At 49.5% G+C, this 22766-nt stretch overlaps 1 protein-coding gene and 1 pseudogene across 1 annotated transcript; one reads left to right on the top strand and one right to left on the bottom strand.

Moving 5' to 3' along the window:
• The first annotated feature begins 240 nt into the window (after nt 1–240).
• On the top strand, nt 241–21962 carry LOC140849707 (WD repeat-containing protein on Y chromosome-like). Its single transcript, XM_073238051.1, is given in 15 exon segments — nt 241–253; nt 1094–1212; nt 1257–1385; nt 1466–2010; nt 4215–4269; nt 4566–4703; nt 6090–6134; nt 6137–6202; nt 7430–7657; nt 8403–8473; nt 9239–9443; nt 11936–12013; nt 20899–21120; nt 21689–21826; nt 21936–21962. Coding segments are annotated over 15 exon segments (2079 nt in total).
• LOC140849762 (pantothenate kinase 3 pseudogene) lies at nt 16794–18788 on the bottom strand (annotated as a pseudogene).
• Nucleotides 21963–22766: the final 804 nt, after the last annotated feature.

Below are 22766 nucleotides of genomic sequence, written 5' to 3' on the forward strand. Positions count from 1 at the left end.
ATGGGTCATAGGCCAGGGAAGCTCTGCTTGGGGGTGAGGTCCTGCTAAGCCAGGGCCTGGTTCTGAGTCCAGTGTCTGGGCCCAGCTGACCTCTTCATGTGCCAGGGCAGGCCCCCTATGCAGGCACGTACATCCAAACAGCTGGCCAGCCCTGCCCAGCACATAGCCCAGCTGTAGTTGTCTCGGCAAAGCAGCCAAACAGCCTGCCAACAGTGATTGGGAAAAACCACCACAAGCAGCATGTGGCTGGGAGGTGGGCAACAGTCAGTTTCTGTAGGTCATCCTAAGCCCACGGGTGAATGGTGTATGCGCTGGCAACTGGGTCCCTTTGCGCGCACAGGCCATTGCTGGGTGACAGGGTGTGTCATGCAGTAGACACGCGTGCGCATGAAGGCTGCTTGCAGAAACTGACCGAGTGGCGGTAAGCAGGTGTTAGTCCTCCACACGGGCATGTTGGGCTAGGGTTCAACCTGATTATAAAAACAAAAACAGGTTTACTGAAGTCTAAAGATCACTTTCAGAAACAAAATTTTTTAAGCTGGTAAAAGATTTAAAAGTTTTGAATACGTTGCTTCCAAATTGATGGCCAGTGACAAGGTCAGGATGGAGTTTTAGAGGATGAAGCTTCTCATCTCAGGGTTTTCCATCAGAAGGTGGGTCTGGGAGCACGAATTTTGTTTTGCTTTAGGCATTAAACCCTTCCTTGGCCACGCCCTCCGGACGGCCCCTGTGATTCAACCCCAACTGTCTGGGGACCTTCCAAGAGCAGGACAATGCAAAATTCCCTGTCATCTCTGCTCTTTAAAAAGATAATGAACATCGAGAAAGCCGTAACTGCTGCTTTGTCCAAGCCACCTTGGGCAGCAGGGACAGTTGACTCCTTGAATCACTGGGGTACAAGCCAGGGAAGTCTTCCTGGAGGCTGTGGCAGGCAGGGCCACAGACAGCCGGCACTCAGGTGAAGGTGGGCGCCCTTCCCTTCCTGTGGCCCACCCCCACTGGGGCTGGGGCCCTTGAGTGGGGAGGCCCCGCCTTGCCCTTGTGGAGTCCTCAGACAGCCCATTGACCCCAGCCTTCCTCTCTCCCTGCACAGTGGCCCAGAAGTGGCGGGTGCCGCAGCTGGAGGAGGAGCTGACCCTGCGGCGCTGCAAGATTGAGGAGCTGCAGCAGTGCTTACTGCACTCGGGCGGGCCGCCCGCCGCCCACCCGGAGGCTGCCGAGACACTGCAGCCACGGGAGCGGCTTCTGTTGGCCAGCAAGGAGCCCCAGAGGGAGAACAGAGAGCGGTGCTGCGGAACAACTACGAGAAGGCCCTAAGGGCCTACCAGGCGGAGGTGGAAAAGCTCCGGGTGGCCAACGAGAAGTACACGCAGGAGTGGCGGAAGGTCCAGCAGGCCACCAGCGAGAAATGGGGCTCATGGACAACTGGAAGTCCTAGCTGGACTCACTGGCCTTGGACCACCAGAAGTCCCTGGAGGACCTCAAGGCCACCCTGAACTCAGGCCCTGGGGCCCAGCAGAAGGAGAACGGAGAGCTGAAGGTAGGGATGGAGGGCATCAAGATGGAGCACCAGCTGGAGCCGGGCAACCTGCGGGCCAAGTGCAGCATCAAGACGGCCATGCACATGAAGGAGAAGGAGGGCCTGCGGCAGAAGCCGCAGGAGGCCCAGGATGAGGTGGCTGGGCTACAGCAGCACTGGTGGGCCCAGCTGGAGGTGCAGGCTGGCCAGCCCCGGCTGAAGCTGCAGGAGGCCCAGGACGAGTGCTGCAATGCCGAGCTGCGGGTGCACGAGCTGGAGAAGCTGGCTGTGGAGTACCGGGGGCAGGCACAGGCCATCGAGTCTCTCAAGGAGCCGATCTCCCTGGCCAAGAGGAAGATGCTGGATTACCAGGTGCTGCAGTGGGCAGAAGCCCAGAGCAAGCAGGAGGCTGAGAGGCTGCAGGAGAAGCTTCTGGTTGATGAAAACAGACTCCAGGCTCTCGAGTCCCTGTGCTTTCCCAGCACACCAATGTAGGCAGCCACCCCTGCTGCCAGGGGGGACCCATGGGCTGCGTGTGAGGGTCCAGCTGTGGAGGGCCTGGGTGTTTACTAGCCACTTTGTCCCAGCCTGGGGAGGCATTCTCCTTGTCCCCAGGTGCATGCCAGGGGAAGATCCTTGTCCCTCCATCAGTCAGAAGGGCAGCTGGGCCTGGTGACTGGGGCCCCAAGGTGGTCTGATCAGATGTGGCTGGGACCCTACAGGCCAGGCAACAGAGAAGAACCCCTCAGCACTGAGAACGGGTTTCTCCGACTCCCCGCATCCCCGATTCACCCAGATGTCTTCCTGTGGAGGGCAAGCCCTGTGCATTCCCAGAGGGCCCATCTCCAGCACAAGCACCTGGAGGTGGCCCCCTTTCTGTCAGTCCTAATGAGACTGAGCAACAGTCCAGCAGCCACTTCCTGAGAATGTGGGCACCCCCAGAGTGGGCTCTGGAAGGCTAGAGGTGGATGGCCAGAGAGGCTGCTCCCACTAGTACCAGTTTTGCCCCAAATTCGGAAGTCCCTTGGTAGTGTAGGCTATGTCCACTCCAGCATGACCAGGAAAGACCTTCGCGTGGCTCCTGCCAGGCCGCACACTGTCCCGTCTCCCCCGAACTCCCACGAAGTTGGTATTGGCTCCATAGATGAGCAAACCCAGCCTCTGAGATGAGTAACTTTTCCAAGTTTCTTGCTCATCAATGACAAAGGGCATATCCAGCCTACTGCCGAGGGGCCCACAGGGCGTCCAGGATGACGGTGATCAGATCTTGCCTGAAGGGACACCCAGCAGCATAATCGTGGCTTTCATTCAAGCCCTGGGGCTTGTTGAGCCTGTGGTTCTCCTTGTTCATTTAAACCAGAACTTGGCATCTGAGCAGTAAGTGTTCAGGAGTTCCAAGGGCTGGGTACCTTTCTTGTGAAAGGAGCTCTGCCTGCATCATACCTCGAGGTCCCCCTGCAGGGGCCTTCTCGCCCGCTCCTCCCTGTTCTTAGCAATTGCTCTGCCAGGACCCTGGGCAGAGGGAAGAGGAAGAGTCCCAGGTGAGCTTGTGCGCACGTGGCCTGACTGGCTGCCCAGCGCAGGGGTTTAGGCCTGGACCCCTGGTCTCCCTGGACCCCCCTAGTCAGGGAGGTTTTGGACGGCTGTGGTTCCACAGGACAGCACCCCATTCAGTCAGAGACCTTGGGCTGAAGATTGGGTGGTGACCTCAAGGATCCCATCTCTTGACTTCCATACATATGGGCCTCCACCCAGATCCACATGCCTCCCAAATTCAGAATTTTAAGTCCAGGGACAGCTAGATTTTGGTCTCATGCAGAAAGTGTGGAAATTTTAAAGAAATGTTTTAGTGTGTGTCTCATTTTGGGTGCTTAATCACAGCTAGCTGAGACTAAAATGGGGCTTGGGATGTATGAGCAGAAGCATGAGGGGCAGGCTGGTGGAGGTGACTGCCTGTTCAGTGCTGTGCTGCCGTGACTGGATTCTGCAGTGTTCGATTCTGGGAAACTGCATGCTCAGCGGACAGCCAGCTCGGATGGTGCCCCCTACCTGCCACATCCTGGAGGGAGGTCTCCGGGTGGAATTCGCTAGAGGTGGGGGGCTCTAACAGCCCCCGCTACAGGCCTGAGGCCAGCTCTGAGCAGTCGCTGGAGCTGTGTTCCCAGGAAGCCCAGCCTGGCTTCTTCCTCTGTGGTGCTGCGCAAGGCCTTTTCTGCGTCTCAGTCTTCTCCGTAGAACAGGGAGTTGAGTAGTTTAGAGGAGACTGCTGGTAAAAGAACAGTGTCCTGTCTGGCACACAGTAGGTGCGCACTATAACACATGGGAGCTAGTCCCCTGCCCTACCCCTCCCCCTCAACCCAAGTGGACCTCTCACGTCTGCGGCGACCCTTTCCGGCAGCCCTGGCCCTCACGGCCTGACAGGACCTTTCTCAAATGCCTGGCTCCTGGCTCCTGGCTCAGGGCCTGGCACCTTGCTTCTCTGCAGCTCTTGGCTCAGGGAACCACCCCATCTGCTGGGCTGCTTGGGCATTCTGGCCAGTGTGGGAATGCGGGCCCATGGTTCCAGGTGCCCCCTTCAGGGGACAGTATTCTGTCTTCTGGGACTCAATAGATTGAGAATTGGCAGGACCCTTGGAGTCACCCAGCCATCCTACCCACATACCTCACACCTGCTGTTGTCGAATTCTCCCAGCAGCTGTCAGCCCTGGGAGCTGGACATCATCACCTCGGCCGTAGGCCCAGAGGCTGGAGTGGGCACAGGGACGGGCTTGCTGAGATCCTTATGGTCATAGCTGCCCGGCCCTGCTTGAGCAGGGGAGAGGCCCTGGGGAAGGCTCTGTGACTGAGCGTCGATCTCCACAACTGAGCATGGGGACATCCCTGCTGTAGGGGTACGGCGGGTGGCAGACATGTAGTGTGGTGGGTGTGTTGGAAGTGCTGGTGCCATGGACCCCTGACCCTGCTGCCATGAGCACCCCACAGCCTCACGTGCCAGCTGCATCCCTGAGGACCCACTTGTGGCCTCTGCCTGTTTCCTCCCCGGCAGAATATCCATGTGTGGGACTTGCAGGACCACGTACGCCTCCAGTTCTTCTGTGGAAGGTTGTTTGCCCCGGGAAGCTGCCCTGCAACCAATGCCTACTTCCACCCGAACGACAGCACCCTGGTCTTCAGCACCTTTTCAGTGAGTGCTGTGCAGCAGGGGCATGGCTACACATAGAGGGTGGCCACTGTGGCCAGGGTCTGTGTCCCCCAGGACACCCAAGGGATGGTCATGTCCTGTCCCTCCCGAGACGGTGCTTTATTTACACCATGAGGACGAAGCTGAGAGTGTGGCTTGCCCATGAGGATCCCATCTTTTGGGATTTCCTGGAAGACTGTTTCTAGGCCCCCAGCCTGTCACCCTCTCAGATGCTGCTCTTTTCCTGATCTGTGCATCCTCCAGACTCTCCTCCTGGAAGCCCGCCCTGATCCCCATGCTGGGTCAGGAGCCTCCCCACTAAGCTCCCTTGGTCCCATGCCTTCCCCTCAGTATTGGCCCTCATAGGTGTCCTGTCCATCTCTTGGGACTTGCCTGCTAAATCATGACTTCCCTCTAGGAAGGCAGGGCCCACACCTGAGCAGTCCCTCTGGAGAGGACTTGGAGAGAACTGATGTGAAGACCGTCTGTGAGCTGTGACTTAGCTGGTGCCCATGTGCCCTGTGTCCTGCCCCTGCCCCCAGAGGATAAGATATATGGGAGAAGCACAAGGGGCTGACTGTCCAGGGTGGTGTGGGGCCTAACGACAAGATGGGGATTTAGGAGAGGCCTAGACAATGGGCAGCCAGTGAATGGGAGCTTCTAGAAAGGCTGATGAAGTGTCATTTGTGGTTGGGAGGAAGGGGTAGCTCCACAGAGGCCTATACTCCCTGTTGGCCAGCCACCCTGGCACACATGCCAGCCTTGTGCCCCTGACTGGCTCTCCCCAGATAGTGAGTTTCATAGGTTCCTCCATCTCTGCTGAGTGCCAGAGTGGCTGCAAGCATTTGTTGAATTAAGTAGACTTTTGAAGCTCATTTCAGGTCATCACACATTATCAAATCCCTGCTCTTTGTCAGGAGCAGAAAATACATTAATTAGACACTGTCCCATCCCTCAAGGAATCTTCAGAGTAGAAGGAGAACAGAGAATTTCAGTACAAAATGCCATGTGTTGTCATGAAGATGTGTTAGGTGGCTCGTGGAGCACAGAGACATTGATCTGTAGACAGGCCCAGGGCAGAGGGTAGTCAGGGAAGGCTTCCCAGAGGAGGGACATCAGATCGAGGCTATAAACTCCTCTGAAGTCATGAGGGACCTTGGGCTTGGACTTTGGGGGTTATGAGAACACTAGGGTTTGGGAGTCCTGATCTCAGGGAGTAGAGGCCACGGAGTAGGGGTGAGAGGCATGCTGGGGAGCTGAGGGGCCTGGCTGGCTCAGGCGTGTGCACAGTCTGGATGTCTTAATGTCTGAAAAGTCTCTCCCTGGGTACAGTCACTGAGGGCAGAGCCCTCTGACTGCCCAGCTGTCTGCCCCTCTCCTTGCTTACAGATTGGAATCCTAAAAGGGTACTTGGAGACCCAGGGGCGTGGGAATGGACGGGAGAAGACCACACTTACAGCTCACCCCTGTGCGCCATCCTCTACAACACGAATTTGAAGCAGGTGAGTGGGCCACGCTCGTCTCTGGGGCAGGCGTTCCTGGTGACACAGGCAGGACCCAGACCTCCGATGTGTCTGAATCAGCAGCCAAGGGACAGTCAGTGCCCGTGGTGGGGTGGGGCAAACTCTCACGGCCGGCAGCTCGATGGAGCCTTGGCCGGTGTTGAGGTGGGAGGTCCGCCACTTGGCCAGTGGATCTCCTGCCTCCTCTGACCTGCAGCCTGGCCACCGCCTCAGGTCGGTTCCCACAGGCAGCATCTCTACATGAGTGGGAAATGGTGTGCTAGGTACGGGCTGCTCTGCTAGGTTCCCATGGGGGTTCTGATCCTGGGCACCAGTTTCTAGGGGAGCTGTTCTTGGACTTTGTCCACTGTGGGAAGAAAGAGAGGCCCAGGCTGTGGGTAGCACCCTGATCCCGAGAAGAGATCTCTGCATTGGGCAGGGCAACTGGGCACATGGTGTGGGGACATGGTTTCTGAAGTGTGGGGACAGAGAGGGTTCTTGGGACCGCTCGCTGCCTCCTTCCCCTGGGATGCCTTTCCTGGCCTGGGGTCTGGGCAGGGCAGGCTGCATCTGCTGTAGCTTCGGCCGCCCGAGGCCAGAGCTCCCGTCTCTGCACTCCCCTCTCATCCGGGCTCCTGGCACCACCGGACTGCACACTTTAGTTCTCCCGCACGCCTTCAGCTGGTTTTAGCCCCCCCCTACCTCTCAGGCTTTTTCAGATGTTTTCAGGAGGAGCGGTGGTCAGAAAGAGAACTCACCTACCACTACTATACAAGGGCTGTAATGGCAGCAAAATGTTGTGTTGTATGAGGTGACCATCCTTTACTCTCAACATGTCCCTACTTAGGGGAAAGTTAGCCTCTTTCCTGTAGGTTTCCCTGCCTTTCATCCCACCACCCCATGATTAATGCTTCAGTAAATGTCTTTTCTGAATTAGAGATGATTTTCTCTGCATAGATTCTGATACATTCTATTTCCAAGTTAAAGGGGATTTCTCCTATCCAGTTCCTTCCAAAAGAGCTGTGCCTGTTGGTACTGCCCTATGCACAGAGCAGAGGAAGGCCAGTTTACAAGAGTGTCTTATCTGGCATCAGGAGAGCCCTGAATGCCTGTCTTCTCAATGTATAGAGGGGTGTTGAGCTAGTCCCAGCCATGACAGGCAGAAGCCACCTGTGGGAGTGGGGACTCTCTCCTCTCCAGGATCCCCAGTTGTGTGCTTCCCCACAGGTGGTAAGCGGCTGCCTGAATGGCATGGTGAATGTGTGGGAGACTGCGACAGGCAGGAGTATGGTCGAGTTTTCTGTGACTCGTGACCAGCACGTGGAGCTGACCGCGATGTCCTTGGATGAGTCAGAGTGGGACCTGCTCACGCGTTTGCGTGATTGCACCGTAAAGATGTGGAATTACAGCACTGGTGAATGCCTGCTCACCTTCCCCAACCCAGACCAGCTGGAGGTCAGTGTGATTCAGGGGGCCTCTTAAGAAGCAAAGCACAGCCCCCATGACCCTGGGATGCACTATGTTTTATGCTGCCCTTAACAGCTGTGCACATGCACTGCCAGGCTTCATACTTCCCTCCCTGAGCCTTTGTGCCCTTGTGCATGAAGTAAAGGTAGGTAACAGTGCCTGTCCCTAATAAGTGTCCTACGAATGGTAACTACCCTGCTTTTCTAGTTTGTTAGCATTTCCTACCCCATGTATGAGAACTTTGGGTTGCATTCTAGCAGTGGGGTCAGGTGATTCAGAGCCACCCTGTTTACCCCTATTGGGAATTGCCTGAAGGGTTATAGGGACAGTCTGTGGGTATGGCATAAACCAAAGCCAGTCCACAGAGCAGTCCCACTTTGGGACTTGAGCATTCCTAACCCTATGCAGTCCTTTAACCAACTCAGATGAAGCGCTCGGCCAAGAAGCTAGGGATCTGAGTACTGGTCCAGATACTATCACTCAGTTGTTTGACCTTAACCAAGTCACTTGTCTGTTTCCCACTTATTGCCCTATAAAACAGACATGGAGATCTACGTTTTCTACCTCCTCCAAGTTCATCTAATGAGTTAATGGGATGTGAAGGCACTCTAGGGAATTCTCACCCTCCTGGGGAGTTTTGACTTCTTGCTTAGCACAGTTAGGAAGGCATTTGGGGCCCAGAACCATTTTCTCTGAGTTGCCTTAGACTTTGGCTTTCTTTCATTTTCAACAGATTAGTGGGATTATCCATATGAACAAAGTATTCTGCGTGACTCGGTGGAGTAGGAGAATCACGTACTTCATGTGAGTAGCAAGGGTGCATGCGGGTAGTAAGGGCGACTGTTCCCTCTCTCATTTAGACAGCTTCCTCCATTCCAGCTTTGCTTGTGGTTGGAACACTAGGCAGGAAATAAGTGGTGGGCAGCGTCCAATGCTTCATCTGCCCATCCATCCATTCATCCTCACCCTTTGAGGTCAATATATTCTAGACTTTGTGCAAGGTGCTGCAGATGGGTATAAACAAGAGTCGAGTCTCCATCCTCCTGGAGTCTCTAAGGGGAGGCAGACACTAATCAAATAACGGCATTCATAATGAGTGCTGTGCAAAACAAGTACAGGTCTCTGAATTAGTCTCAGGAGTGATCAGAAAAGGCTCATCTGAAGAGGTCAGGGGTGAGGTGGGACCTGAAGAGTGGGCAGGAGGAGTCTCAGTGAAGCAGTGAGCACCTGAGGTAAGAGGAGCATTCCAGGCAGAGGGAACAGCCTGGGCCAGGCCCCTTCCTCGTCGGAGGGCCTTTCTAGGGCCATGGCTTTCCCTGCTCTAACCCTCAATCCTTACTCAGGTCACTGAATGGGGCGAATGTGTCGGGTTTGTTTTTGTCCAACTCCCAGGACAGGGCCTTGTAGCAAGCACTTAGTAGGTGAGGTCAGAGGAACAGAGCTTCAGTTCTTCTCTGACACCCGAGGGTGTCTTCTGAGTCAGCTCCTGGGATCCCAAAGGCCTTGAGTTTCCCCCAGTGGACCGTGAAGGCTGAGCTCTTGCCCCCCTGCCTCTGGCCATGCGTGCAGGATCCACAAGACCGGGCCGGTGCTCTTGTCCCACCACTGGCAGACCTTCCACAGGGAGGACGTCCTGAGCATGGCCACGTACCAGAGCCAGTGTCTCGGGACCTCCTCCTGCAGTGGGGACATCCTCTTCTGGAACATCCACACGTTCAAGCCCATCTTCGGTTTCTATGCCTCTGTGAGCGCCTTGCCCCAGTCACCCAAGGAGGTCTGGTCAGCAGGGACACACTCTCCTTTCGCCTCTCTCAGCTGTGGGTGAATCTCGTAGGGCCTAGGCAGTAGTGAGCACCCCAGGAAGTAGAGAGGATGGTGGCCACTTGTTCTGGAGGAGGGTGAGAGCTAGGTAGGTAGGTGGTGGTTTCTATAATCATCCTCATTTGGTAGATGAGCAAACCAAGGCACAGAGAGGTTAAGCATCTTGCCTAAGGTCACACAGCTAGGAAGTGATAAATCCAAACCCGGGCAATCTGACTCTGCTGGAGCCAGCCGTGTTCCCTCTAGTAGATTACTCTTTCCTTGAAGCTGGCTCCCAACTAACCCATCACCATTACACATGACCTCTCCAGGCTCACTGGGCTCACGTAGGGACTTAGGAAACCCATACAGTCTCTGAATTAACCATATCTTTGCAGATTAAAACTGGAAGGGGACTCTGAGGTCACTTCATCTAGTAGTTTCCCAAACATTTTGGGGAGAGATGCTTGCAGGCTATTTCAGGAGCTGTTCCCAGAGCAGCACAGTTTTTAAAAACTGCTTTTATACTTTGGAGCTTTCCTTAAGATGAAAAACAACCTCAGAAATATTTGGAAACTACTGTCCATTTTACAGGTGGGGAAGTTTAGTCCTTGAGGGGAGCAGGCTCCTGCCTAGTTGTACTTAGTGCATCAATGACTGGCCAGGGGTCAAGGTAATATAAGCTCCTTGTCCAAGGCTTAATGCTTTTAAGGGCAGTTGGTTTCTGGGCATTAAGACCTGGTACCCAGAGGGTCCTCTGGTATTGGCATTGGGCATTAATTTTCCCTCTGGGACATTGTAGTGCTCCAGGGGCCACTCTCTTCCTGGCACAGGTGCAAGAAGTAGACGAATGTCTGGTTGAGAGTTCCAGGCCCAGCAAGCCCTGTGTGGGGCACAAGAGATGGGCATACAAAACCCCCATGCAGCCCCAGGTCCCCAGTGCCAAGACTGTGGCAAACGTCAGCCTGAGGCGGAACCTGATGTCAGCCACCCCAGTGATGTGATGCCCTAGAGACAAGGAGCCAGACGACCCCAGAGACAAAGAGCCAGATGGGCCTGTGCCCCTGCGGGTGGGAGCAAGAGCTGAGCCAGGTGGCCACCTTCACTGTCCAGCTCCCTGAGTCCACCTGTTGTGTGTTTCTTTTCCTATTCAGACACTTTCCAGAGCACATTTAGATCTATCAGCTCACGTGTCTTGAGCACTGAGGCCTGGGCTGGGCACCTCCTGATTAGCCCACCTTGTCTAGCCTGCCTAAACCTGGGCAGGTTCCCTTCCAGAGCATGGCCAGTACCAGACCCCAGTTTCTGGAAGCTTGGGGGCAGGGCCTGGAGAGAAGACAACCCAGAGAACTACAGCTAGAGGTTAGATCCTTTTTCAGCATGCTCCAGCTCATGGCAGAGGTGAGCCACAAGGCCTGCCTACCTCCTCCAAAAAGCATCACCAGCCTGGAGACCAGGTGCCGAGGGCCTGATACCCAGATGCAAGCAAACCACTTCCCGCCCATCTGAGCCCTTGTCTGTGCCCCAGGTCCTGGGAGGCAGGACCATTTCCAGAGTCCACTGTTAAAAATGCCCTTCTGTGCCCTGCGGGGGTGTTTGGTATGACACCTGTGTGGGATCGGTCACCTGTGCTCTCCCTTCCTCCTGTATCTTTCTGCTTCTGACCATGGACTCCCCTTACTGTGCTGTCACTGCTGGATGAGGTGACTCCTAAGGCCCCTTCCAGGTTTGACTGATGGTCCCATTTTGGGAGGAGTAGAGAGAAAGAACAGGGAGCTATCCTTCCCCTACTCACAGGGTGGTTTGAACCTAAGCAGATAATACAGGAATTTCTTGTGTGGGGCTTGGGGAGCCTTTCAGATTGTCTCAGGAATTGAAGTCTGATTCCCATTCCTGGTAGCTGAGGCCTGAAAGAGAAACCCCACCTTCCCCAAGCACACAATTCTTGTCATGCAGATGGCAGTCTAGTCTGTGGTCTACATGACCTAGAGGACGCAATTCTGCTGTAGGATGCACACGCTGTCCATTCTGTAAGACACTCATACCATCTTTGAAATATCAAGGTTGCCGCCTGCATTCAAATCTTCTAGAGCAATGGGTGTGCATCCCTTTATTCTCACCTTTGGCAAGGCAAGCGTGTCTCTTCTAGAACAACGGAGGGGGGCTTCCCCAAAGGCAAACTCAAACCTCTTCCCTGGGAGCAGAAGCTGCTGGTAACTTAACGTGGAGACTACTCAGCATCAGTGTGTCACGCCCAGCACCGTTAGCCCCGCTGTGCCTTCACAGGGTGGTGCACTGTCTACCGAGTGGGGCTGGGGCGGCCACCCTTTCAGCATCTGCCTCTGGTCTCTGATCCTCCGTAGGGTGGGAGAAGCCCTCATGATGACCTGGGAGGCCCGTTTTGCTTTCTAAAAACCTCTCAGCACTGGCAGCCCCAAGATGTTGCCAAATCCCCATGGCAGGTAGACAGTTATCCAAGAGAATGAAAGGAGCACAGGGGAATTCCAGAAGATGTTGCTGCAATCCCACCCATTTGTGGAGAAGGTTGGCTCTGCCCAGGCAGGGTGTGGGGTGTGAGCTGGGGGCAAGCTGTTGGAAAGGGGCTGGGACACGCTGTGCCGGGGAGCCTGGAGGGCCCAGCCTGGTTCTCCCTAGGGCATGGAAAGTCATGGTGGAGATGATGGAACCACTCAGGATTCCAACTTCAGGGCTGCTGTGCCTGGGGGAAGCTCCTGGGTGTGTGGGGCCTGTCTAGGGTGATGAGCAGTGTCCCTTCCTGGTTGGTGGGCTGGACCTGGGAGGCAGGACCATTTCCAGAGTCCACTGTTAAAAATGCCCTTCTGTGCCCTGCGGGGGTGTTTGGTATGACACCTGTGTGGGATCGGTCACCTGTGCTCTCCCTTCCTCCTGTATCTTTCTGCTTCTGACCATGGACTCCCCTTACTGTGCTGTCACTGCTGGATGAGGTGACTCCTAAGGCCCCTTGCAGCTTTAATCTGCAAAGATATAGTCATTCAGAGATTATGTGGATTTCCTAAGTCCCTACCATGAGACCAGTGAAAAAACAAATTATAGGTGTGTTAGGGCGTGGAAGGACTGTCCCCTTAGTCCCCTGTAGGGACCAGGGACTGGAGGACGTGGGGTTGGTACCCCACAGTGCAGGGTTGGTTTAGCCTCTGTCCTTTAACTTTTCAGACCACTGATGTAAAATTGTAGCTATGTCCTGCCATTTGCTTTTTGAAAAAATTTAACTGCATATCATAGTGTTTTCATATCAGTAATTTAGACTTGGCTTAATATTTGTTACCTTATTTTTTAAAATAATTGCATAATACCCAATTGTTTAGATGTGTTGTAATCTACTAAGTCATTTTTTTATTGATAGACATACAGGTTAGTTCCAGTTCTTAACTTTTGTGATGGCAATACATTGAACATCCTTGTACGTAAATTTCTGTGCACTTGTGTGAGTGTGTCAGAAGGATGGACTCCTAGAAGCAGAATTGCTCATGAGACCGCATCTCTTTCAGTCCGAGAATTGGACCAAGGTAGATGAATCAGAGCCCCACCTTTGACTGTGACTAGTCCTGTCAGGGCGCAGATAGTTATTATTATTTTTTTATTGAATAGTTAATATACAATAGTGTATTGGTCTCAAGTATACAACAGTGATTTGACAGTTATCTGCATTATTAGATGCTCACCCCAGCTAGTGCGGTTACTATCAGCATAGAAAGATGTTACAGGATTGTTGACTCTGGTCTCTAGGCTGTACTACCATGCCTGTGACTAGTTTATATATGATTGAGATTTTGAGGGTACACACAGTTATTCGTTGAGCATTTGCCCCTTGCCAGGCACTGGAGAGGCACAGGTGAATGAGACGAAAGCCTGTGCCCTCCTGGAGCTGACCTTCTAGTCAGGGTGAGACAGATAATGAACCAGCCAGTAAAATAAGTGGGAGGTCATAGGGTGAGCGAGTACAATGGAGAACAAGAAAACTAGGAAGAGGTAGGGAGAATGGCATGGGAGGGGGAGAGGGTACTGCTGTTTAAATAGGGTGGTCAGGGTGGGCTTTACAGAGGAAGTGGCATTTGCACAGAGCGTGAAGCCTGCAGCTATCTGGAGGGACAGGGACCCAGGCACAGGGACCTACAGGCACAAAGGCTCTCACAGGGAGCTTATTTGGGGTGTTCAAGAAATAGCCCTTCTCTCCTTCTCCCTCTAATTAAAAAGTGATATGTGTCCTTCATTCAAACTAAACAATTCCAGCCTCATAGGAATGTGTGAAGAGAAAGAATGGCTACCTCCCTCCTAAATCTCCAGAGGCAATTGCTGTTAAGACGTGTTCTCCTAGGCTTTTTTCTGGGCATGTGCAAGCACAGACATGTATGAATGCATATATGTACCTGTCGATATTTTTTCACTAAGTAATATCATATTATATATATATTATTTAGCCACTTGCTCTTTTTCATCCAACACCTGATGGCATTTTTTTGCGGTGGTGTTTATGGAACCACAGCTTTCCTTTCAGTAGTTGCATAGTGTTCTGGTGTTTGCTATGCATAGTCTATTAAATAAATTATATTATTTTGTGACCTAAAAATGAATTATTTTATTTATCTAGCCAGACTGCTGTTGCTGACGGGCGATTAGGTTTCTAGGTTTTGCCTTTGTAAGCAGTATTGCCATGAGCATCCTTGTACATAAATTCTGGATCTCTTGTCTGTTTCCCAGGTATAAAACTAGGATTAGAAATGCATTCTTGGGAAGTTTTTGATGTGTTGTGTCATATTTCAGTCTAATAATAATATAAACAACAGCTAATATTTATTGAGCTGTTCAGTTACATTATTTGTTATACATTCTATAATATATCTATTATTAATTATATCATTAAATCTGTTAAAATTTTACATGAATTATTTTTATTTTATCCTTAAAACAGTCCTGATAGGTATATACTATTATTATTCCCATTTTATGGATAAGAAAACCGAGGCTCCACAAGGTGGAGTGATCTGCCCAGAATTCTCACTGCCAGAAAATGGCTGAGCCAGGACCTGCTTTCAGAGCTGTTTGTTTTTAAAGTCTGAGTCCTTATCTCTTTGTCACTGTCACTGTTGGGAATACCTTGGGCTTTTTATCTGACCAGATGTGTGTCATATGGATTTGTAACATGAATCTTGATTGAATTTTTGATGGGCAAGTTATATGCAAAGGACTGAATGTCTGTTGGTGAGATTTCAGGCACTATGGTAGGGGGTGTGGTGTGTGTGTGTGTGTGAGTCACTGTGTAATGGTGGCCCACTCTGGCTTCTCAGTGTTCTGCCTCCCACCCTACTACTCCTCAAGCAGCAAAGTCCTTTTCCTCTGGGGAGCTGGACAGTGGACAGAGGGAAACTTCTCAGGATGGTGTCCTGGAGAGCGTCCCCAGCTCTTGGGTCACCCTTGGCCCCAGGCTTTCCTTAGTGGATGACGGTGTGAGGGTGGGCTGGGGAAAGGACACTTCAGGGGGTCTTACCTGTCAGGCCTCTCCTCCCACCATTTCTGTCTGGCCATGTCAGAAGAGCATGGGTAAGACAGAAAGGACGCTGGAAAGGAGGCAAGGATACTGATTCAGGCAAAGCTGTGTCCCTTACAGTGCGCAGGTGAAGCCCCTGTCCTCGGCTGCCTCCCTAGGGGTGAAGGACAAATCGGTGGAGAGTGGCAAATTGCTCTGAAAGCTATGAAGTCAAGCTCATGTGTATTCTCAGCTTCTGAACGTGCCTCTAGGGAGACCGTTAGTCCCCTGTGGCTGAGAACCATCTGGAACCACTGGGCTGAGTGAGGCTGGGATGCCCAACTTTGTTCAGGAGTTCTTTCCAAAATGGGCAGGGGGATATGTTTGAGGTGTTGGGGGCTGGGTGCAGAGTGCAGAAGGAATAGCGTTGGCTAGCTGCCTCCTGGCCGTGTGGGTCCTGCTCTGTCCTGTGCAGGGCCCAGCATCCTGTCGGTGCCCCTCTTCACTGTGCCCACTCCTGACCCTGGCTACACAGCCCTGACCATGTGGTGCCATGGCCCCTGGCCTTCTCCAGGCCTGCCACAGTCCCTACCGCTCATTCACCTTCATCCTGCTCTGGCTGCCCCAGGCTGGATCGGGAAGGGTTGTGAAGAAAGCCTTGGCTTTCCCCAGTTCAGAAATAGCACATGCCATCTGGAGATCTTCATGGCACATGCATCACTTAGGGGAATCCTGTACAGCTGTGAGGAATCACATTTTAGGAGAAATGATCTGGAGAATGCCGATGACAAAAATTTTCAAATTTCCTTAAAAAATGACAACTACTATAAAGAAGTAAATGTGTATCTCTGAGATTTATTGTTATTTTCCTATATGCTGTACACACAGGTATGGTTTTGATTTCAACCCAAACTGGGAGCATTTGAGACCATAGTCCAGCTGTTTGCTTTTTTCTTGTTTTAACCTAGTAATGTACCATGGACTTTTCCTCTCAGTACAGGTGAATCAGCTTCAGTTTTCTTTTTTCTTTTTTTTTTTTTTTTACATTATAAAAAATGACTTTAATTAGAGAACAAACTCCAAGGCAAAAGGTTTTACAAATTTTGGAACTGTAATGCTTTTACTACCAGAACATACGAAACACTGATCCTTTTAAAATTCTGCAGTACTGTCTCAGACTCCCAGAATTTTAGAACAACTCTTAGATTTCCATAACTTCTGTTAATAATAATAGATTTTGTTGCTATTCATAATAGAATTAAGTCTTTAGCTTTACTAGTTCAGACAGACCTAATTAAACACAAATGACTCATTTGAGCCTAAGGTAAATGTGGTATAGAAAGAGCACAGGGCTCTACCAATGCATGCAAACCATATTCTCTTCGAATAGTCCTGAACCTCGTTGAACAGACTTTCAAATAAGTAATTAAACCCCAAATTTAAAAATATTAAACATTTTGAACTGTATTGATTTACTCATAACATAAAGTGCAGTATCATCATTTATGTGCATTTTCGAAGATTCATTTTTAAATTCAGGTTATTATGTAACATACTATTTCAATTAAACTACTGCATTTGAAAAAAGTAATTTTAGGGAAAGATCACAACAAACATGCTTTTGGGGAGTATATGTTAGGAAAACTGTAATAATAATGTTGCCTTAACATCTCTAAAATCACATAAAAATGATCATCTTTGATTGCTATTTCAATAGTTTTGAAACAGGGTATGCTACTGTCTGCTTACTAGTCACCAAAACACACATACAACAGACTTGTAACAAATACTGAGATTCAATTATCTTCATGAGTTAAACATTTCTGAGACTTTAAGATTTGTATTTGAGCATACAGCATTGCAATGTTGGCTACATAAAATAAATAGAAAATCTTTAAGAGGAAGCTCAATTATCAGAGGCTATATTGCATTTAAGAAATTAGCACTGCTTATATACACAAGAGAAAGCATTTCAATTAGAAATAATTCACATTACCAGGTTCTCTTTTAATATGGCTACATTTAGCAGCTTACCATTCTGACATTTAAATATCAACAGGAATGGAGCTACTCTTTTATCCTTTGGTTCTCAGTGACAAATAATCCAGTAATAATGCCTCTGGTTGTCAGTTCCTCTTGGATGACATTTATTAGCAGAGAGAAACCTGATGTTTAGCTGAAATTTGGCAGCCCAAGAAGTGCACCAACTGCTCCAAAGTATCCGTTGTGCTCTAGAAACAATGCTTTCAGCTGACCTTTTGACCAGTAGTCCAGTGCATATGCCAAAAGTTTCATCAAGAGAATGTAGACATGTAAAAAGTTCCCAACAAAGACAACTCTGTTTATTTTCTCATTAACAGCACACATTCGTGCCACAGAACCAATGTTATTGGTGATAGTAACTAAAGTAGCTCTTGCTAGATCTTCTTTACTAATAGATTCTTGCTTCTCCTTATAAATCATATTCCCAAAACTAGATGCTACAGCCCAACCTGGCAGACCGAATCTTTCATAATCTCCTCCATAAATATCACGGACCAGCTTGTCAGCATGGGTGCTGTCACCTTTGGATGCCATTTCAAGAGCCTCTTCAAAACTTTCACAGTCCGTCAATAAACTGCATAAACCCAGAAAGGTACCACCTCGAAGGCTTGTCCCAGTTACTCGTTTATAGTTGTCTTTTGAATGGACTGCTAAAATACTGACTCCGGAACCAATGTTCACTACCAGCAGCGGATAAGGATCATCCAGTTTAAAAGGCATCTTTTGGCATCGCTCAGGTTCTGAGGCATTAGCAAAATAATAGCACTCTGCTTGTCCATTGAAACTGACAGAATCTATATACAGCAAGCCCTTTACAAGGCAGTCAAGTTCGTCCAGTTTGTGCAGGTGGAGGTTTCCAATTGTGCGAAAATCTTTTTCAAACTTGTAAGCACTACCTCCTGTAGCACATAGCACCGTGTGTAATGTGGAGAAGTTTTTCTCTCTCCCCATTTGGATAAAAGTAGGCAGGTCCTGGGATGGAAATCTGATAAAGTGCAAGTTCCCTCCTCGGCCAAAGAGTGCTAAATCCTTCAGTTCAAGGTGTACATCCCGAATACCAGTGGATCCATATGCTACATTAGAAGTCAAATATTTCCGGATACTTTTTAAGCTCTCAACTTCCTCTTGTTCTTCCTCTGCTGTGATATCAATTGGTTCAAAATATGACAGCTTCACTAGAGTTCCCCCAATGTCCATGCCAAACCATGGGAAAGTCAATAGCAAGGTTACATGTGTGTGTCTAAAGCGCTAATTGTAACAACAGTGACAACTCCCGGGAACCCCCGGATTTCAAGGACACCAGCAGGAAGCAGGGCTTCTTGACATCCTTGATCTTCATAGCGTCGGCCTGAGGGGCGAAGGGCAGTTTCCAGTTCGGCCCACGGAGGGTAGCGGCGGTAACTCCGCAGGTGGCTGGGCGGCGCGGGGAGGCCCAGCCAGTTCCTCCCCTCAGGCCGGGCGGGGCGGGCCTAGGGCGGGGCGGCGGCGCCTGAAGCGAGGCCCGGCCCAAGGGGCGGCCCCTCCACCCCAGCTAGGGGCGGCCAGGACCCAGCGAGCTGGGGAAGGCCGCCGGCCTCGCCGCTCCGGGCCCCCCCGCAGCCGCTCCGAACAAAAGGCCCCGGTCCCCAGGCCGCCGCCGCCGTACTAGCTTCATTCTTTTTAATAGCTTCATACAGAAGGCCAATCTATGTGTTTTGGAGCCCATTTGGGAGGCAACCTTTATGAAAAATAACACAAAATTATGAATAAGAAATGAGATGCAAACATGAAAACTTACTTAGATTGAGAAAAGAATGACAACGAATTTCAAAACCTACAAAGCTGACAGTTGTAACAATCACTGCGTGTTGCTATTCCTCCCAGGACCTTGGAAGGGCCTTGAACTTGACCTTGGCCTTGAACTTCACAGGAAAATCTGCCTATGTATTTCTGCAGTGTATTCCTTTGTGTTCACCGTAATTTAATTAATGAATGCCCAATTGATAGACATTTTAAGTCGTTCCTAGTTTTTGGCTACTATAATCAGTGGTGCAGTTGGGACCCTTACAGGTTTGTCTGCCCAGTAATGCAGGGTTTCTATTGTTGGGTCACCAAGTATGCACAGCGTACATTCTGGTTACCAAGCTGATTTGCTCTCCACGAAGACCATGGGGATCTACACACTCTCCAACAGTGTGTGCGTCTGCCTCTGTCCTCATACAAAGCAGGTAATAAGCATTAGCCTTTTCTTAATTTCTGCCTGTCTGGTAGATGGAAAATAGCATTGTTCTTTTTACAGTTCTCTAGTTATTTGTGATACTGAGATTTTTGTATATTTGTTAGTCATTTCTGTTTTTTCAGTGCATTAAATTTCTAGTCATATCCTTTGTCCTTTTTTTAAAATTAATTTCTTGGAGTTCTTTATATGCTTTGGAAATGAATCCTTTGCCTGTTGTATGTTATAGGTATTGTCATCTCATCTGCCTTTGTGTTACGACCTAAGATTTAATTTTTATCTAGCCATCTTTGTTTTTTTCTTTTGTGACAATAGAGAAAGGCGTTGTGTATCCCTAGATCTCAGAAAAGATTATGTTTTTTTATAACTGTTTCTAATATATATATTTAGTCAGCTTTTTGTCCCATCTAAGTAATTTTGTGTATGTTGTGATGTATGAATCTAATTTTTAAAATAAACTGGTGGCCAGTTGTTCAGATACCATTTCTTGAACAGTTTATCTTTTCCCCACTGGCTTACGATTCTATCATTTTTATATATTATAGTCTTCTATAATCTCTTTCTGGATCTTCTCTATTATTCCATTGGTTTGATCTTGCATGTATATTTCATAATTTAAAAATATATGCTTAAAGTCTACATAGACAATGAGATTAGAAAAAAGCTGGAGGGAAATGCATTTAAATCTTAATGGTGCTGGTTTCTGGGTATTTCTGGGATTCTGTGGTTTCAATTTCTTCCCATCAGTTTGTGCTGTCCACATTTAGTGCTATGCACAAGTATGTTTGCATAAAGCAGGAAAATGTTTGCCCTTTGTCTTTGTTCAGGGGCGCCTGGTTTTGTGACCCTGGCACCTGGATCAGTGGAAAGTGGGTTGAGTGTTTTGTTTTATCCTCTCTGACAATAAAGATGACTGAGATTTTGTTGGTGGTGGTGACATATTTTGGGGACACATATGCTACCACACCTGACTTAGCAGGAGTGAAGAAACCTCCGATTTCCCATCTGGCATGATTCTCTCTACTTCCACCCGACTGTGCTCTCTGCCTCATGCAGGGTGGCAGCCAGCAGAGGAGCTGAATCTTCTCATGTCCACTGTGCAGGGTCACTTTCCACCGTGGTCCCCACATGGGCAGAGAAGTGGCAAGTAAAGTGAAAGTGAGCAAAGGGGAGAATTAGCAAAGGGCATAATCAAAACAAGACCTGAGGAACTTGGCTAAAATGCTGTCTTGGTGAATGGCTGGAAATATGACATTTCACTGTAGATATACGTGAAAGGGAATGAGTTTGTTCTCCAAACCACTTTAAATTGAATTACAAGTCTTAGAAAATCTTGTTTGTTTTAGGATAAATCAGACTTGTATGTCTTCATTCAATAACCACTCATGGTCACATACTATGTGTGGGGCACCATTGGACTTGCTGGGGTAAAGTAGTGAACAAAAATGATACACATTCCTGCCCTTAAGGAGCTCATAGTGCAGAAAATGTTCCTCATCACTAGCTGGGTCAGAAGGGTAGTAGACCATCACCATTCTCATGGGGCATCTAGGAAATTTGGGGACCAGATGGGAGTGGTGACTTGCCTGGGCCCCCAGCACCATGCACCGTGTCCAGGGTGAGCCCGGCTCACAGCACCCCTGAGTGGGCGCACCTCTTGCACAGATAATCTTCCTGCAGACCAGGCCTCGCCTGCCACACATGGCTGCCCTGCTGAGTAGCTGCATGGATGGCTACATCTATGCCTGGTCCATACACGGGAATGGGGGCCTACTGGGGAAGTTCCCTGTGGACTTTGAAGACAACGGGGATGTGGTCGTGGGCTCCATGGCCACTGATGAAAATGACTGGATCCTTGTCACAGGGGACTGTAAAGGACACATCAAGGTGAGGAAGGACGGGCACTGAGGCTGAGGGCTGGTGTCAGCCAAGCTCTGACCCCTCTTTGCCACATGTGGCACTGGCCTAGGCCCTAGTTCCTCTGGGACTGGTTTCATTTGTAAAACAGTGGGCAGTAGGGTGGATTACCTCTGAAGTCCTTTCCTGCTCTGGTGTGCCTAGTGAAATGAATGTGGGCTTGGTTCAAAAGGCCCCTCCAAAGAAGCCATTCCCAGTGGGTCCCACACTCTATCGTTCTCTTCCTACAGCTCCCTCACCCCCGAGCTGTGCATCTCATCTGCGATCAGCTGTCTCAGGAGCTGGTTTTGTGCTTTGTGGTGAGACGTGAGGCAAGACTGTCTTGTCCTTCAGCCAGTCAAACCCTCTTTGCATGCTAGCTCAGATCTGGCCTGAGAGATCTCTTGGGCCCCTTCTGGCCCTGAGTGTCTGGGTATTTCATAGATGTGAGTAAGAACTGCCCCTCAGGCGAAGAGAAATGGTCTGGGAGGAGCCCACAGAATGAGCTGGTGTTGGGGGTCAGGGTGTGCCAGGCCACTAACTCACCCTTTGTGCCTAGATCTGGGACAGCAAGGATTACTGCACATTCACTGACAAGCGGCCGTTCCAATCCAGTAGAACAAACAAGTTCCGGTACCTAATTCCTAAACAGGGCCAGATCAGCCTCCCATACTACATCCCCTTGAAGGAGAAGGAGGTAGGCAGGCTACTGAGTGGCTGCGCAGAAAAGTGCCTTTGATCTCCACTAAGGAGCTGGGATCATAGTTCTTTTACTGAGATTCTGTCTTCTATGTTTTCTGTTCAAGGTTGTGGAAGAGTTTCTGTTAACCTGAGGTCACCATTAAATAGTAAAACACAAGTGTGTACACACCAAATATATGCACATACATACACATGTACATGTATAGACACACACACGCACACACACGCGCGCACACACACACACACACACACACACACACACTCACTCCATGAGCTTTGATCTTTGCAATGAGAGCCCTGGAGTCATAAATTCTTTTTAAAAATAATGAAAATATTTATGTATTTTCTCAGGTGAGTAATACCATTTATATAGTTTAAAAATCACTTGATATTTCCCTGATGACTAATGAAGGTGAGCACTGTTTCATTAGTTATTGGAAAAATACAAATTAAAGTGATATCACAATATGATACCACTACACCCCCCCCAGTATTGCTAAAACTAAAAAGACGGACAATACCAAATGTTGACAAGGATATAAATCAACTGTAATTTACACTGCTGGTAGGAATGCAACTTGGAATAGTCATTTTGGGGAACTGTTTGGCAGTAGCTACTAAAGCTGAATATGCCTACTCTGTGACCTAACAATTCCACTTCTAATACACAAGAGGAATATGCACTTTCAAAGATATAAATAAGAGGGTGGATAGAATTACTATGTGCAGTAACTCCACATTTGGAAAACCCCAAATGCCTAATTAATGTAGTCTGAAAAAATAAATTGTGATATATGCACTACATAGAACAATATCCGGCATTGGAAATGAATGATTTGCAACTACTCAACACAAAATGGGCAATTCTTTAAACAATTTAAGTGAAAGAAATAAGACACAAGGGAATATACATTATATGTTTTATAATTCCATTC

Source organism: Manis javanica, chromosome 5, assembly GCF_040802235.1.
Source record: "Manis javanica isolate MJ-LG chromosome 5, MJ_LKY, whole genome shotgun sequence".
NCBI classification, from domain to species: Eukaryota; Metazoa; Chordata; class Mammalia; order Pholidota; family Manidae; genus Manis; species Manis javanica.